This window comes from Vigna radiata, chromosome 7, assembly GCF_000741045.1.
Source record: "Vigna radiata var. radiata cultivar VC1973A chromosome 7, Vradiata_ver6, whole genome shotgun sequence".
NCBI lineage: Eukaryota > Viridiplantae > Streptophyta > Magnoliopsida > Fabales > Fabaceae > Vigna > Vigna radiata.
Genome location: NC_028357.1, coordinates 37639208 through 37658168, shown reverse-complemented (window position 1 = coordinate 37658168; position 18961 = coordinate 37639208). Strand labels below are relative to the sequence as shown.

General features: G+C 31.8%; 1 protein-coding gene across 1 annotated transcript; it reads right to left on the bottom strand.

The window, feature by feature from the left end:
• On the bottom strand, positions 1 to 2150 carry LOC106767995 (squamosa promoter-binding protein 1). The gene is made up of 2 exons (XM_014652960.2): positions 1206 to 2150; positions 1 to 252 (listed from the first exon to the last, which is right to left on the bottom strand). Exons 1-2 carry the CDS (start codon positions 1529 to 1531, stop codon positions 144 to 146), a joined length of 435 nt encoding a protein of 144 aa, XP_014508446.1. The 5' UTR covers positions 1532 to 2150; the 3' UTR covers positions 1 to 143.
• Positions 2151 to 18961: the final 16811 nt, after the last annotated feature.

Sequence of the window (18961 nt, the reverse complement as noted above, 5' to 3'; positions counted from 1 at the left end):
ATATGAAAATATTGACAGAAGATAGAGGGCATGCTTAGAGGCCAGCAGCAATGATTTGAGTTTCAAGATCTCAACGGGAAATTTTATTTCAATCACATATGCTTGCCTCAAGGCTATTAATGTTCATCGTTACAACGAAGAAATTACTCTCCACGATAGTCAACTGCATTTTTGCGTCGCCTCTCGTTATGACCAACCAGACGTGTTCTACAACTCCTTTTTGATTCATCAAATTCAGACAGCTCATGGAATCTGAAAAACAGAATTTTTCAAGAAAAGTTAGTTGCTGCAATCTAGAACAATACATGTTCTTCATTGATTTACTTTACACCATGCAGGACAGGATCAAATACTCCCTATCATCTACAAGAGGGTTAGTGTAACTATACTATCAATGCATCAAAACTGAAGAACAACTCTTGTTTTGATAAAATGGGTGTTACCCTATCTCATGCATCAAGATTGTCAACAATATGCCACTGTTAAAATTAACCAATAAAACCCAATGAGTTTTGTCAACCTTTAAGTTCAAAACGGTGATTCCAAATCTAAAACTTATCAAAAGTAAAAGCTGGATCAATGCTATTGTATTGGTAAACATCATTCAGAAGAAGAAAAAAAATCAAATATCTAGTTAAGATATATATTGATGAATATAAATAGCTGTTCCGAGAGAAAAATGTTTTGACTCCATTGAGCATATTAATTTCGTCCTTGGTTTTTAACTTTTCTATAATGTTATAAAATTTTACATTCTATAATCAGGGTAATGTGGAGAATCCTCTATGGCCAAGTTTCTGTTTTTTTTTCCATTTTTTGAGTCGCTAAATCTTTCTTGAAAACACAGCAATACAAAGGAACTGTTTATTACAGGCAAGTTTGGTAAATAATTGAAGGAAGAAACAAAAGAAGCAGAGAGTGAGACTTGGCAAAAGACTCAACAACACAAAGCCGAAGCACATGTTTCATTTCCCCTCCAATCATGCCCCATATTGAAATTGAAGGGTTTTCTCCCTTCCTCAAACTAACTAGGGCTGCTTGAAAATATATAGATATAACTAACAAAATTCTAATCAAACCATTTTTCCCTCTGGCAGTTCACAGCTAAGATTAAGTTTGAATAAAAGATATGCAGACAATAAATATAAAAGCATAATCAGATTCACAAAATTCATTTTGCTTCAAAGAGATTAGGGTTTCAGGACCTGCTACATTGTTGGCAAAACCTTTGTTGCAGCCCTGCCATGTGTACGGAATGAACCTTGGCATGGTACTCACAGACCTTGTGTCTTCTGTGATATTGCTTAGCTTCACTTAGATCAGCATCACAGTTATCGACCTGACAAGAAGGTGGCATTGAGCCTCCAGCTTTGGACCCTTTCTTTCCATAGAGATCTCTCATTACTCTCTTATTCCTCCTTCCATCTTCTCCAAAAACCGTCTCAACCTCTTCCTCTTCTTCTTCTTCTTCATCTTCCTCCTCCTCGCTGTACCTCAAGACTCTCTTTCCCTCAGACCTGCTTGCGTCCATAAATTCCTCAGAGATCCAGAAGAAAGTTGTGAGAAAAAAAAAAAATAAGACTCAGGAGTTACATATGGAAGACATGACCATAAATATTTGATATAAATAGTAAAAACCAGAAGGGTAAATAGGATATGAGAGAAATTGGTGAGGACCACATAGGGTCTCGGTTTTGGTCTCCATTTTTCTGTTGACAACTAGGGGTAACAGTAAAAGGTCGGAAACAAAAAGTAGATAAGGCTTAGGTATGTAGTATGTACGATTGAAGAAAACCTAGCCAGGAATACAGACAAAACAAACCCTTGTTCTTCACTCTTCTTAATTTACCTTGGACTTTTCTTACACAAGAATTTTGAAAAGATATCGATAGCTAAGTCATTGAGCGACGCTGATTCTTTTTGGAGAAAAAAAACACGTGCTTTGTGAAATGGACTAGTGGTTCACAATCGTCCAAGTCCTCACATCGCCCCCCATTGAACACTCATTAATTTCCTTCCATGGTGGCTATACCTCTCACCATCAACCACTAAAGAATCTAAGAAAGAAAATCAATGGCAAAAGACAGCAATACATTTCCTTACTCTCATAAACTTCATACTTTTCTAAAGTTATCAAGGAGAAGTAAAAATTGAAGTAAACCACCTTCCCCTTACAGGAGAACTCCATATTTTTTAACGGAAAACTTTTTGAGGTCTTTCAAACTTTGTGACATTGTTTCTAGGCGGCTCCTCTTGCTGTCATATGTGGAAAAAATTTCTCAATATCAGTGAAAATAATAATAATAATAATAATAATCATATCAGTCATTGTAGGGTCCAATCATACATGTTGGAGACAATAAATAAAGCAAACGAAAACGTCACTGTATATAAAAATTGAAGTGTGGATGTATTAAAGAGTGTTTTGCTGAATGTGGACAAAATATTTCTGATCTGGTTACCAAAGAAGGTAATTAATAAACTGATTAGTAGGTAGCAGCAGAAGTGTTGGTTGAATTATCTCTCTTTCTATCTCTGTTACGTTAGTCCTTTTTTTTTCTTTTTGGGTCAATGATGACAGTCCTTCACTGGTTCTCTCGTTGAGAGGAAAGTGTGGTTGATTTATCTTTCATTTGCATTATTGTAATGAAATACTGTGATTGGTGAATTGATTTAAAGCGCTTTGGTTTGGCCCTATATGCTTACTCCACGTGTTACGTACGAATGTCTAGAAGTAGAACTCAACTATTGGATGCTTTTGGATTTATTATAGTTTCTTCCGATCAAATTTAGCGCAGGTGTGGTGTTAGTCATCATCATTTTATTCAACCTGTGACATGTAAAAACAAATATATTTCTTATAATTATCACTCTCATATTTAATTATACCAGCTACACCTACCTCTCTATGCACAATCCTATTACCTCACATGTAATAATATAAATTTCTTCTCTGTTACTACTTGTTATTATATGATGTTATTATATGGAGGTAACTTCATTCTTACAATTTATAAATTCATATATGTATTTTTTTATCATTAACATTTAATTATTATTTATTATTGTCCAATAACTATTATATTAAAATATTGACTATTAAGAATTTTAAAATTGACAAATCTCCTAAATAAATAAATAATTTGTTTAATTTTATTTCATTTAAATTTATTTTAACAAAATTTTCCTGTAAACTTAAATGTTTTTGTCTTTTTTTTGCATTCTGACTTTTTTATGTACATTATCTCACATTGAACTTGTTTATTTTATTAATAATTGGGTTATTCAATCTTTTAATGGCTAACTTGTTTTTTTATTGTGGTCATCTTGTTTTTTATCTTGGTTAACTTCTCCTTTGTTTTGACTAACTTCTCAATAATCTTAGTCCATTTGCTTTTTATCTTGGCTGACTTCTTATTAACCATGCTCGACTTTTGTTGGCCATGACCGACTTCTCAATAATTATGTTCCTCTCTACATCTTCGTCTTCAACTTTTCCATTCGTTGAGATTTTCTCCATATTGGTGGCTAGCATATGGCTCGAATTCCCAATCAACATTTCATATGCTTCTTTGAGCTCTCCATATGCATATCACTCTATCCAAATACACCATTAACCTATCAGGGTGGTCCTGTCCATCATGCTACTCGGTTGTCTTGTATTGTTAACAACACAACTCGCTCCTGTATCAAGATACCAAACCAATTTGTTTGAATAGCTCGAACTAAGCTTGGCATTTAATCTCTTGTTCAAACACAATTTGGCTTTCAATCTCCACAACATCATACAACTTAGATTCAATTCGATATTCAGTCTCATGTTCGGTAGCTCAGTGTTTGAGCTCCTTAACATCATTGAAATCCTATTTCTTCACCAGTTTCTTTAGTAAGAAAATTTGTCTCCTTCTTTCTCTTAGTTTGGTAGTACTTTGCAATGTGATTAACCTTACCACAGTTATAACATTTTACAGATTTACAATCATTTGCATAGTGGTCGTAGTGGTCGTGCTTGCCACATTTAAAGCACTCAACTCCTGACTTACTTGATCGACCTCCTCAACATCTCCCTTGTCCTCGGTCATGCCAATTTTGCATACCGGTTTCTCGGCCTCGACTTCCTCATCCTCGGTCTTCTCAGCCTCTTCCACCAGGACCTCAACCTTGAGTGTTCCATGTTCCTCCCTCCAAGTCAAGCTTTGCTTGAAGTGCTTGATCAACTGGCTCTTAGTTCTTCCTTCTCCGTTGCTCGTGCACCCCAAGGACCCAACAAGCTCTTCAATCGAGATTAATGACAAGTCCTTAGATTCTTCAATGGCGCAAAGTATATTCTTGAAATCTTTTGTCATCAACCTCAAAATCTTCTCCCAAACTTGGCTAGCATGCAACAACTCTCCATTTCTACTGAGTTGATTTGTCACAGCCTCCACCTGAGTTATTTAGTCATCTACTTGTTCTATCTCCTCCACTCTTAAGATTTCAAAAAGTTGGACTTGCTTAACTCATTCATCTCCTTTGTATACCTTCTCCAAGATCTCTCACGCTTCTCTTAAAGATGTAGCATTTGTTATCTTCTCAAAGCTGAACTCATCTACCGCTCGGTACAAAATGTACAAAGTTGATTTGTCTTTCACTCGCGTTTTTCTCAATGTAACAACTTGGGAAACTATTTGTTCTTCATTTTTTGTTGTCTCTTTGTATCCATTCTCAACTACATCCCACACATCTTGGGATCCAAGAAGAGTTTTTATCTGCACACTCTAGTTATCATAGTCGACTTTCTTTATCAACAGGAACACATTGTTTGCAAGGTTAGTCATCTCACTCTTTCTTCCTTAAACACTCAAGCTTTCTTTAGCTTTTTTTCACTCAGATAATCAGGTTCTCAATCTCTAATACCAATTTGTTAGCATAATGACATTCACTTACAATAATCTAAATTTATTCCTATGTATTACTACTTATTTTGCCACATTGTGTGATAAGTAAACACTTACAAGTTAAAAACTTACATATTGACTTTTCATATTTAAACCATAAAATTTCTACCATTAAAACATAATTGTTATATATTATTATGTAATAACTAACAAACCTCCTAAATAAATAAACAGCCCATTTATATATTTCTCATAATTATCTTTCTATAGTTATTATTCTCTGTCTGATATTTAATGTTAAACCAGCTAGACCTAGCTCTCTATGCACAATGCCACACTTAGTTACCATCGTTATAACTATTTTCCTTCCTTCCACTGTGTTCATGTAGGATAACCAGCCTATTTATGACTGATTTTAATTTTGGTCCCTTCTTTGCATCTTAACTACTCTACTTAGTGCAACATACTCATTTTCATAAATAATGGAAAATATATTTGCTAAATATTGGAATAATACAATTGTCTTTAACTCATTAATAACATGGAATTGATTAGCAAGCTAAGAATATGAAGAAGCAAATGCTAAATGTTAACTACACGAATACAAGGTTTTGTATTTTCTGTATTGGTTTTGCACCGACAAATCTTACAGGTCAGTCTAAATTAAAGTTTTAAGTTTAAATAACATTTTGAAATGAACCAATATATGCAGATGAAAAACTGGAAATCGCATAATTTATTAATTCATCACAAATATAAAACAGTTTCATTTTGCAAGTCAAAATACATTCAAAAGTTCGCATTACTATGTTGTTGAATTGAATACTTGTTTATGATAGAAACTAGTCAACTAAACTTCGTGTTTATTTTAAAAAATGGTAGGTTACAAAGACAAATTTTCCAGTTATAAAATTTTATTTATGTCTGATAGAGGAAATCTTTATTAATTTGAATTTGACGTTAGTATGTCGTTAGAATGAATTAATATAATGAATACATTATAGAGAGAAAAAAAATCAACAAAATATTAGTGAAAGAACAATTTACTTTGCATTAATTAACCAAGGTAGTATTTCTCATGCTTTAAAGGTTTAAAAAATTACTTTTATAAAAAGAAAATGTATCTACTGAATTTATTGGGAAGATATGAAGTGTTTTTAGCAAATGAGATGGAATTCATTAGAAAAATAAAAACATATAATAAGTCTATTTCATTCAAAGAAAAGAATAAACAAAATATCAAAGAACAATTCACGTGACATTAGTAAACCCAGATAGTTTTTTTTTATTTTTCTATTTGAAAAGTTTTCAAAAAGTTATTTGTATATCATATTTTTTTGTAAGACATGCCTACATTATCATATTTAGTACGAGAGAAATAAAAGAATTAAACTCACACCATGCCTTTTTGTTTTCTCTTTTAAAGAAAATTAAGAATTACTCTTTTAAGAAAATAATTTATTACTTATTAATTATTAATATGTGATTCATTAGGAATATTAATTAAAAAATTGTAAGTGTAAGTATTAAAACGTACCAAAAATAGTTATTTGAATATCTACCATAAAAGGATTTCATGTTTGCTTGCAAGGTTATAAACTTTAATCAACACACTAACAACAATGGTTTTTCGAAGTCCTTATCATACGTAACAAAATGGGAGAAAGCAGTGAGATTTACTTCTTCCTCAAAATAGATGGTCATGTATAAAGTTGATCCATTAATTAAAAAGAGACTTTAGAAGATACATTATTTAAACTGGACCGTTAAAATTGGGCCTCTCCCACGCACCTCCACTATCTGATATTCATACACTATTGCTTCCCTCAATACGAGGAAAAGACTCACAATACATTAGAAACTGTTGGTTACCTTCGATGCAACATCAGTTTAATTGTCCTCTTCACAACCTAAAAGCCAAAATAAGCATTTATAAACCATTATCTTGAGGATTCTACCCAGAAAAATCAAACCCCAACACAGAGGAAACTATATCGTATATTCTTCAATAAGTAAACGGTTAAAAATAGAAAGAAAACATCGATAACAATAATCTATAATGTTTAGAATGAAGTGGAAAACTGTATTAATCTCGCATTAGATATTTGAGTATAAGAAACCTAAGTAGAAACACCCATGAGAGTAAGATTTCTTGTTTGCAAGGGATTTTGCAGGAAACCCATGTTTTTTTAAACACTCCACGTCATTGTGGCCATTTTTGCCACAAAAAGAACAAATATTAGTGTCTAGTTGCATTGATAGTTTTGAGTCCAAGACTATTTAAAAAATTATTATTCATTAATTGTCTTTCCTATTGTATAACATAGGAAAAAATCTTGGAAATGGAATATAGGGTTCAGTAAGAGTACATGGAATTGGATATTACCATATTGCTCATTCAACACACGAAGAAATTGCAATGTCCGGTCTTCATGTTTCCTTTGTGAGATTGTTGAAAGCATTTTGCAGGAACATTGGACGTCACAGGTGCAAGTTGGATTATGACGAAAATTTTCCAACTCATCCCATATGATGCGCAATTTAGTGTAAAATTCATTGACGGTGGATGTTCCTTGCTTCAAGGAAGAGACATCTCTTTGCAACTCTGAGATGCGCAACAAATCTTCTTGGAAGAATATTGATTTGAGATCTTTCCAGATTGTTTGGGCGTCTTCCATTCAAAGAATGTTGTGTCTGATTTTTGGTGACACCGAGTGAACCAACTAAGAAATTATTATTATTTTAATATATTTAATATATATATATATATATATATATATATATATATATATATATATATATATATATTGCAAAAGCTTATTAAAGAAAACATTTTTTACTTGGTCAAACTGTAAAGCTAGGGATTGCAAATCTTTTCCCGCAAGCTCCATGCACAACGTTCAATTTAGAGATTATGTTGTTGCCAACGTTCGTGTTTCAACGTTAATATTTATTAAAATATTATTTTTCTAAAAGATATTTTAGATTTTTGGATCATGGGCCTGATCCATCAATTCTTTCATTCTCTCCTCTCTCATTCTCTCTTCATTTAATCTCATTCTTTCTTTTTTCTTCATCTCTCAAAGTTATTTTGGGTTATTTTATTCTCTCTTTAAGAGATCCTTGCTAGTTCTGAGATCCTCAGAAATTCTGAGAGGTTCCTATTGTATCCTTGGGGGCTTGTGCAATACACTGCGGATAAGTCCTTAAGGACAGTAACTCTACACACCGTAGGAAATTTTGTTCGTGATTCTTTTAGCTTTTCTACAACAATCTTAAGGACTTATGGCTGACAACAACAACAACTCAATCTCAAAGAATCAGAATATCGTTTCCGGAACTCAGACGATCTTTGCCAAACCATTCCCAGATGTATCAAAAATTGAAGTCTTCTCTGGTCAGAATTTTCGACGCTGGCAAGAACTTGTGTCAACCCTGTTAGACATGTACGAAGTCGCCTTTGCTCTTTCATCTTCAAAACCTGACTCCAGTCTCCTTCCAAATCCAAAACAAGTTGAATATTAGGTTCATGCAAATAAGGAAATGGTTGAAGACAAGGATATAAAGTCACAAATCAATGAGTACCACAACCTACTCGAAGATATCAAAGTGGAGAACATTCTTCTACCAGATGAATTTGTCTCAACTTCTGATCGAGAAATTGTCGCCTTCTTGGACTGATTACAAGCAACAACTGAAACATAGACACAAGCAAATGTCACTTTCAGTGTTGATCACTCACATAATTGTTGAAGATACCAACGGGAAAGAAAGTGCTACTGTAAGGACTAAAACTTTATCTGCAAAAGCAAACATGGTAGAAGACAGACCTGCTCCAAAAAGGTACGAACATAAACCTGATCACAATAAGAAAAATTATTTTCGAAAATCTAGTCCCAACAGATCTAACCCCACCTTTAAGAAGAAAGGAAATTGCTTCGTATGTGGGAAGTCGGGCCATCATGCACCGTAGTGCAGACATAGAGTAAGATACGATAATCCTCCTAGGGCCAATATAGTTGAAGGAGATGATATTATTGATGCGGTCATTTCTCAAGTAAATCTGGTGACCAATGTGAGCAAGTGGGTGGTAGAATCTAGTGCTACCAGGCATATCTGTGCAAACAGAAGTGCCTTTACCTCTTACACTAGTGTAGGGGATGGAGGAAAACACGTCTAACTCGGTGATTCCAGGACCACTCCTGCTTTGGGAAAAGGGAAAGTTCTTCTCAAACTCACATCTAGAAAGACTTTGGCCTTGAGGGATGTGCTACATGTGCCATCAATCAAAGTTAATTTAATCTCTGTGGCACTACTGGGAAAAGTGGGGGTTAAAGTGTCTTTTGAGTCTGACAAGATCATTATGACAAAAAATAATGTTTTGTGGGGAAGGGATATTGTGATCAAGGTCTCTTTGTACTTAACATTTCTGAAAACATTAATGAATCGTCTTCTTCTTCTTATATTGTTGACTAGTATGATTTATGGCATGCTAGATTAGGACATTTGAATTCTTCTTATGTTATCAAATTACAATGACTAGGATTGATTAATATGCATGATAAACAAGGTAGTAAATGTGATATATGTGTAGAATCTAAAATAATAAAGAAAACTTGTTTTTCTGTAGAACGCCAAACTGAATTGTTAGGTCTAATTCATACTGATCTAGTTGATTTGAAACAAACTATGTCTAGAGGAGGTAAAAATTATTTTGTGACCTTCATAGATGATTATTCTAGATACACCAAGGTTTACTTAATCAAACATAAAGATGAAGCCTTTGATGTGTTTTTAACCTATAAAACTGAAGTAGAAAATCAATTAAATAAGAAAATTAAGAGGATTAGATCAGATAAAGGTTGTGAATATGTACTGTTTAATGAATATTGTGTTAAAAAAAGGATCATCCATGAAGTAACCCCATCATATTCACCCGAGTCTAATGAAGTAGCTGAGAGAAATAATAAAACACTTAAGGAGATGATGAATGCGATGCTTATTAGCTCTAGTGCACCTGATAACCCTTAGGGAGAAGCCTTGCTTATTGCGTGTTTTTTACAAAATAGAGTACCTCATAAGAAAACTGGTAAAACTCCGTATGAGTTGTGGAGAGACTATCAACCTAATCTTAAATATCTAAGAGTGCGGGGGTGCCTAGCTAAGGTGATGTTACCTGATCCTAAGAAAAGGAAAATAGGCTCTAAAACCTCTGATTGCATGTTCTTAGGCTATGTTGAACATAGTGTTGCCTATAGGTTTCTAGTTCTTAAAAGTGATATACTTGAAGTAAATTCTATAATGGAGACGAAAAATACTGAGTTCTTTGAACATGTTTTTCCTTTAAAGGTTAGTGAGATGTCTCAACCTATAGAAAATAATAATAGTCATGCCTTGTGTGAAGAATTAAGAAGAAGTAAAAGACATAGGAAGGAAACTTCATTTGGTAATGATTTTTATAATTATCTAGTTGATAATGACCCAAATAGCTTTGCAGAAGCCATTAGTGCTCCTAATGCAAAACAGTGGGATAAAGCCATTAAGACTGAAATTGAATCAATTCAAAAAAATAATACTTGGACCTTATTAGATTTTCCTAAAGGAGCAAGAGCAAAACCCATTGGTTGTAAGTGGATCTTTAAGAAAAAATATCATCCTGATGGATCTATAGAGAAGTATAAGGCAAGATTAGTAGCAAAAGGTTTTACTCAAAAACCCAACATAGATTACTTTGATACTTTTGCCCTTGTGACTAGGATTTCCTCTATTCGAGTATTGTTAGCCTTAGTAGCAATCCATAAGCTAGTGATACACCAAATGGATGTTAAAATTTCCTTTTTGAATGGTGATTTAGAGGAGGAAATTTATACGACTCAACTTGAAAGGTGTGTTGTACCTGGTCAAGAGAATAAGGTATGTAAACTTTTAAAATCTTTGTATGGATTGAAACAAGCACCAAAACAGTGGCATGAAAAACTAAATAATGTATTGTATGTGATGGTTTTTCACCTAATGATGCTGATAAATGTGTGTACTCTAAATTTGAAAATAGTGATTGTGTCATTATATGTTTGTATGTGGATGACATGTTAATCTTTGGTAAATGCAATGAAATTGTTGCTCGAACTAAACTATTTCTAGGATCGAATTTTGAAATGAAAGACGTGGGTGAAACCAATGTAATTTTAGGTATTAGAATTATAAGGAAGGGAGATAGTATTTTACTATCCCAAGAACAACACATTGAGAAACTTCTTAAGAAGTTTGGGTATTATGATTTCAAACCTGTGATTACCCCTTATGATGTTAACTCTAAATTAATGAAAAATAGAGGAGAATCGTTATCTCAGCTCAGTATGCCCAGATAATTGGGAGCTTACTACACTTGATGAGCTTTTCTAGACTTGATATTGCTTATGCAGTAGGTAGTATACTCAATGTCCAAATCAAGAACATTGGGATGCATTTTCCAGACTCATGAGATACTTAAGAGGTTCAATGGATTATGCCATTGAATATAGTGGATTTCCTTTTGTCCTAAAAGGGTGCAGTGATGCTAACTGGATCTCTTATTCAGATGAGACAAAATCCACTAGTGGTTATGTATTCACACTTGGGGGTTGTGCGATTACATGGAGATCAGCCAAACAAACAATTATTGCAAGATCTACAATGGAATCTGAGTTTGTTGCTCTTGAGATGGCTGGTAGTGAGGCTGAGTGGTTGAAAAAATTCTTAGCAAACATTCTACTAGGAATGAAACCAACCCCATCGGTGTCTATACATTGTGATTATCAATCGACAATAACTATAGCTAAAAACAAGAATTACAATGGAAAGGATAGACATATACAATTGAGACATAATTTGGTGAAGTAGTTGCTAAAGAGTAGAACTATTTCCATTCAGTATGTGAAGTCAAAACGGAATCTAACAGATCCTCTAACAAAACCCTTGGGAAGAAATATGATTTTAGAAACATCGAGGGGAATAGGACTTAAGGCAGTGGAAAACAAACAAGTGATGGTAACCCAACCTTTGTGATTGGAGATCCCATGATTAAGGTTCGTATGGGTAAAAACGAGTCACTTGTTAGTTCTGATAGCACTAATTTGATTTTAAATCAAATATGTCCATTCCTATGGTGTGTGTGGTAGTGCTAAAGACTGCATTGTTGAGAGGTTAAACTTTGTAATTAATCAAAGTTTTTAATGATTTTCATATCCCTTATGGGTGATGTATGATTTGCAGCATACACTTGATGGAATCACCTATATGAGTGTCAAGTGGGGCCGCTTGCGCGACATCTTGGCGTGATCTCTAGAGCATTCATGAATACCGGACATGCGAATGGCTTAGTAAGCGCATCACAACGATAACAACAAGGATTGTGGGGGTGTACTATGATTGATAAACCTCTAACACACTCAAGTATCTTTGGTTCATATAGCTTGCTATACCAACTATACTGTGTGTTAAGTTTCTTAATCTAAGATTGGTCCATATAACGTGCTATACCAGCTCTGATGCATTACATCTTATAAAACCCAGGATTTTTCTTCTTTTCTTTCTTTCAATGGTTGTTTCTTATCTTTTGCAATATGTGGGGGATTGTTATTATTTTAATATATATATTTCAAAAGCTTATCAGAGAAAACGTTTTTTACTTGGTCAAACCGTAAAGCTAGGGATTGCAAATCTTTTCCCGTAAGCTCCGTGCACAACGTTCAATTTGGAGATTATGTCGTTGCCAACGTTCGTGTTTCAACGTTAATATTTATTAAAATATTATTTTTTCTAAAAGATATTTTGGATTTTTTTATCATGGGCCTGATCCATGAGCTCTATAAATAGAGCACTCTATTTACTCCAAAATCATCAGTTCTCTCATTCTCTCCTCTCTCATTCTCTCTTCATTTAATCTCATTCTTTCTCTTTTCTTCATCTCTCAAAGTTATCTGGGTTATTTTATTCTCTCTTTAAGAGATCCTTGCTAGTTTTGAGATCCTCAGAAATTTTTGAGAGGTTCCTGTTGTATCCTAGAGGACTTGCACAATACACCGCGGATAAGTCCTTAAGGACAGTGACTCTCCACATCTTAGGAATTTTTTTCGTGATTCTGTCAGCTTTTCTACAACAGAAACCACCATGTTGTTGCATCTTTTCCAGGCATTGTGAAGGGATCTTCACAGGGTGGTTTTGCAGTAATTCCATCGATGAATTGGGATTTGTTCTTGGCAGTCAATGCAGTCACCATGGATTTGCTCCACGCTTGATAATTGGTTGAATCAAGAAGGGGCGAGACCAAGGAGGTGGCTAGGCTCTCACCGGGGTGAAGATACAAAAGGCTTGAAGGTTGATTGTGTTCATCATCCATGGTGAAAGAGTAAAATAAAGAAAAAGAAAGATCCTCAAGAAAGCAAAAGAAGAAGAAGTAGAAACCAGAGTATGATGCGTGCAGCAGAGCTCTTCAAAGGAAGAGCTCTGATACCATCAAAGAGGTAGTCCAATAGTGATCATTACAGAACCCTTATACCCAGACCCATGAATAGAAGTATTAAGATGACTCATCGAAACAGATGTCAGAGAAGAAGAATATAAAGTGAAACTTGCAATGTGTATTATTGAGTAAAATGTATGTGTAAGAATTGTTACAAAAAGATACGAGCTAATGCATACATACATACATATATATATATATAAACATAGAAAGGAGAATAACAGAAAGTAATAAGCAATTGAATAGTGAAGCAGTGGTAGTTAAGATTGAGATCAGATAGCCAAACAGTGGAAGGCAGAACCGAGCGATGCCGAGCAATGGAAGGCGGAACTGAGCAGTACCGAGTGGTGAAAGAAGGAATCGAGCGATGCTGAGCAGTGGAAGGCGAAGCCGAACAGTGTCAAACGATAAAAGATGAAACTGAGCGATGTCGAGTGGTAGAAGACGGAAACAATCGATGGAAGTTAGAATTTTGAGTTGTAACAAAATTACATAAAAATATTTATAATTATCCCTGTAAAAATTGCATGAGTTTATTGTTTTTGTTGAAAAAATTTACAATTTTAGCTAAAAGTTGTACTATTTATCATTTTATTTATAAGATATGTTAAGTAATAATATCTTTGTTGAATATTTGTTAAATCAGAATAAATTTATTGTGTTTTTATTTTAAATTTTATATTATGCGATTACATTGTAGTAAATAAAATTATTTTACTCTTTCATTTGTTTGAATTTTATGTTTGGTTTACTTGTTGAATTGTCGAAGTTCTCGACTTAATAAATATATTCATGTAAATTTTATTAATGTGATGGGTAAATCATTTCTTCTACCAAGCATAGAAGTTTAGAAGAAAAAGAATTTGAAAACAAAATTAAGATAAAACAAATGATGGATGATATAAATTTAGGTTCCATTATGGACCCAAATGTTTACCCTATATAAATATAAAACTATATTATTCTAATGAGAGATTTTGTTTTCCACTATCATTGTCATCAAGTGACAGCTTTCATGTTTATTAAACTAAGAACAACTAATTATTGTTGCTAATGTAAATAAATATTATAGAGCACAAATTTGTAAGAAAACAATCAAGTCATATATGTTTTATATTAACCTGCACTACAATTTCTTGTATTAAATATAGAAGTTGGTGGCCTGGTGGGTGACTAAGAAGTCAATCCCTACTGTTTCATTTGCAAGAGAAAGAATCAAATCTCAACCAAAACACAAAATAAATTATATTCTTTTGACGCAATTTTTTAGTTTTATAATGTTTTTTTTTTCTGTTTTATAATGTTATTTAGTAAACAAATTTATATTTAGAATAAATTTATTTTAATTTTAAATTTTGATATATTTTAATTTTAATTTAAAAAAATAAACAAATATATAGTTCTTTTAATATAATGGTATTAATTTTTTTTGGTATTAAACAATGTTTTAAGATTACACGGAAACACGTTAAACGTTTAATCTGAAATACTATTTCATATATTAAAAATTTTCATGAAATTAAATTAAAAAAAAAACTATATCTATTATTTATAAAGTTGATTAAATTATATAAAAATTTAGAACAAAATGTATTTTAATTTTATATTCAAATTTAGAGACTAAACCATATTTAATAGGTTTTAAAACAATACCTAATAGTTTGTATCCAATCTTTGCTTCTTTTTTTCTTAAATGGATTCTGTGTTTTGGTAGGATACATGGTCAATGTCAATGGAGATTGGAAAAATAGTTTTATATGAATTTTAATAATTATAAAAAAAAAAAAAGTAAGATGCATAAGACTATTCAATAATTTATTGTAAATGTTTCAAATTAATGATCGGAGATGAAGTAAATCTATAATATTTAAGTGGATACAAATATGACTTTACAAGTTAGTTTTGTAGAATTAAATTAGACTTAAAGTTCACTTCTTAACATGATATCAAAACTATGGTTAAAGTCTATAACCATACAAACCGATTTAGTAAAGTTAACTTAGACTTAAGTCTACTTCTTAACAGTAAAGATAGATACTAATAAATAAGTAAGAAAGGTTAAATTTGATTAAAGAATCATTTAGAAAAAAAATGTGATTAAGTACTTAATTTTGTGTAAGAGATAGAAGAATAAACTAATTAAACATGATGATTGATTGAATTTGGATAGGGTTAGAATAGAAAGCATAATGAAAAGTGGTTGGTTTTCTATGAAACCTTGAAATTGAAGTGTTGTGGACCAACTTTGAGACACTTTCCTAAAATATGGAAAGCAAAGCTCATAGGAAGCTGAAGATAGCTGGAGATAAAAGAAATGAAAGCAGATAATTAGGAAGGTAAGAATCCCTAAGCATTTTGATTAGGTGGAATATGAAAGTTATATTTGAATGGGAAGAAAGCAATTATTGGATAGTATTATGAAAGAAGAAGAATGGTAAAGTATAGATAGCATAATTGGAAGGGAAAGAGGAAAATACTAAAATAGTAGTTCCAAACATTCTGAAGGACCCACAGGATTGAAGTTACTTGAAAGTTCCATAAGCAATGGTCCAAGAGATAAGTATTAATTTGATTTAAATGGTAGATTCTGTTGTTAAAAGACCGTGTATGACCACTTCCTTCTTGGAATTTTCTGTTGTTCTTCCTTTCTCACTCAAATTACTTTTCTAAATTCTCACCAAGTGTTCAATTAAACAATTCCAGACAAATTTCTTTTGTAATAACTAAAAAATTGTGTTAAAATTTCTTTTCATGTGTTGGATTTGATGGTTTGGTCCCCCAAAACGTCTTCTCTGTGGTTTGAGGCCTTGCTTTAACGTGCGCGTTGGGTTTCTTTCATGCCTTCTCTCTTTCTGCTCATGCTCTCTTAGACATCAGGACCCACCTTCACATCTATCTCTTTCTCTTATTTCAACCAAAATATATGGCGATTCGTGATTGATACGTTTTAAATATACACATTAATAAAATAGTGATACATAATCTATTATAAAAATATTGTTAAAAATGATTGTTAATATCATATTACTTCTTTTAAAACATATTTTTATAAAACCTATGATAGTTAACAACTTTTTTTAATATTTTTTATGATAAATTATGGGTAATTATTTTATTAGTCTATACATCTTAAACAGATCAATTACAAATTATGTAAATAATTGTAAAAAAATTGTTAAAAAAATTATTAAAAAGCTTTTTCCGTTAAACAATTCTTTTATGTCATCTTAATATTTAACATTGTTAACATCATTTAAACAACAATACAGAAAGAATGACTGTTTAGGTAATAGGTAATACTGCACACATAAAAATATAAAACTCATATTGTAATAGGTGTTAACGAGGTTTTTAGATATTAGATAAGTCTACACATCATTATTCTCTGAAAAATATAAAGAAAGGTTATTTACGTAAACAATTATACCACAGTTTCTTTACGTTTTATTATATTATTTTTGTATTTATATTTTATGTACACTGTATTTATCGAATGTATTATATAAACATAAACATTTAATTTCAATATTGTCAACCAGCTAAAAATAATTTTTATTACTTAAACTGTGGAATTATTATGCATAAGTATATGTGATTCTTTTTTATGATTGATTATTTTGAAAATAATTTAAATGTAAGTATAAGTCTAACATGATTATAAACGACTAAATTAAATATTATGTAACAAAAAAATCTATAAAATTGTATATTAAAAGTGACGACGTGAATTTTTTATATAAATTGAACTTAAGTTATATATTTATAATATTTTTTCTTAATACATGTTTGGGAGAAAAATATCATCAATTGATTATTATAATTATTGTAAGTTTAAATATGTTTTTTTGTCGTTTTTGTTTCTATGAAAAATGCTTTTTTTTTATCTCTCTAAATTTAAAACCAAATTTTAAAATTTTCATTTAAAATATTTTTTTATTCTTCAAAAAAATTTAATCAATTTTTTAGTCATATGATTACAATTCATTTTGTGATGGATTAATAGTATTTACTTTTTAGATCTTAAGAACTTCTTAATACTACCATGTTACATTCAAAATAGTTATCTAATACATAATAGAGAAAATCAATAAATAACGATTCTCAATCTTAAAGGACCAAAATTGAAAATTTTTTGACGAAAACTAAAAAAATAAATCTTATCATTTTATAAGAATTAAATAATACTTTGAAGTCTTTATGATAATAAGGTTATTGTCATATCTTATCATTTGTAAGAATTAATAATATTATTTAGAAAATATTAATAAGAAAATATATATTATAAAAGTTATAAGATTACTCTTAAAACCACCACGGCCCCACTTGCTTTCGACATTGATACCGACTGCAACATATTATATTGTTATTTTTTAAAACCTGACCTTAAGCAATTGATTAAAACTCTAACACTGATATCTTTCATTCTCTATTCATGGTAACCACTGATCAAGTGGGCTAAATTATACTTTACTCACATGAAAATAGTATCGCTTAAATCATACCCGTAGGCCATAGACATAGTGACTAATCTCAATTAGGGAACATAATGGTAGCTAATTAAGAAGGATTTTTATATAATAAATTACATTAGCATTATATTATTAGCATTGTAATAATATAATTTGATTCCAATATATTATAATAATATAATTTGATAGGGTAATTGTGAGGAAAAGAGAAGATTTAAGGTAGAGTGAAGTGATGGAGAAGAATGATGAGTAGGGAAAGGGAGGAGGAAGATCCCTCGGAGAACTACAAAATCTGTTCATTCACATTATCTCTACCTTTATCTTTCTTTTATTCTTTTTTCCCTCCAATCTTAGCTGCATACCACATGCTTCTGCACATTTACAAGCTTCCATGCCTCCATCTCACACACTCACAATCTATTAACGTTTCATTCAAAATTAAAATAAGAAGAAAAAAAAGTCCAACAGTCAATATGAACGTGAGAAGAAAGAACAAGCATTGCAGTTTGCAAAGCATGGTCTTCAATTTCGAGTCTTGATATGTAAATAACCACATGCTGTCTTTTTGTCCTTTTCATTTGGAGCTTTTAGCCCCTCGCCCAGATTTATTGTTCTCACTCCTTTCATACCATATATATATATATATATTATCTTTTTTCATTTACTTTACTACGTATTTTGCCTTTAAATATTCATGCAAATGTGATATTTTAGTTAAAGTTAAGAATATTGGAAGTAATAAATTAGAATATAGTGATTAATATTGGAGCAAAAATGGAAGTGGGATTTGCTGATACAGTAGAGACGCTTTGGGTGTTGAGCTCTTAGGGATTCCCTCGATGGGGTTATCTATATGATCCTATCATTCTGTCTGCACAAGGGAATGTAACAAGGGAATATATGTGTCATTTTTTTTTTCTTTCTTGAACCACTCAAGATCCATCTCCCAATTCTGCTTTACCTCTGTGTCCTCTTCTTGGATTTCGAATGTTCTTTTTTTTATATTCCTTGTCATTCTTCCCATTCCATTATACTAATACTCATCAAAATTCGATTTTAAACCAAACCCATCACGTGAAACTAACTATACACTACTGGGTTTGAATTAACATATA

What these genes read in the sequence shown, in the direction of transcription:
- LOC106767995 (XM_014652960.2), bottom strand. Translation starts at nt 1,531, where the DNA reads ATGGACGCAAGCAGGTCTGAGGGAAAGAGAGTCTTGAGGTACAGCGAG. An exon ending in TTTTGCCAACAATGTAGCAG is followed by an intron (nt 253 to 1,205) that starts GTCCTGAAACCC and finishes TCTGTTTTTCAG; the next exon opens with ATTCCATGAGCTGTCTGAAT.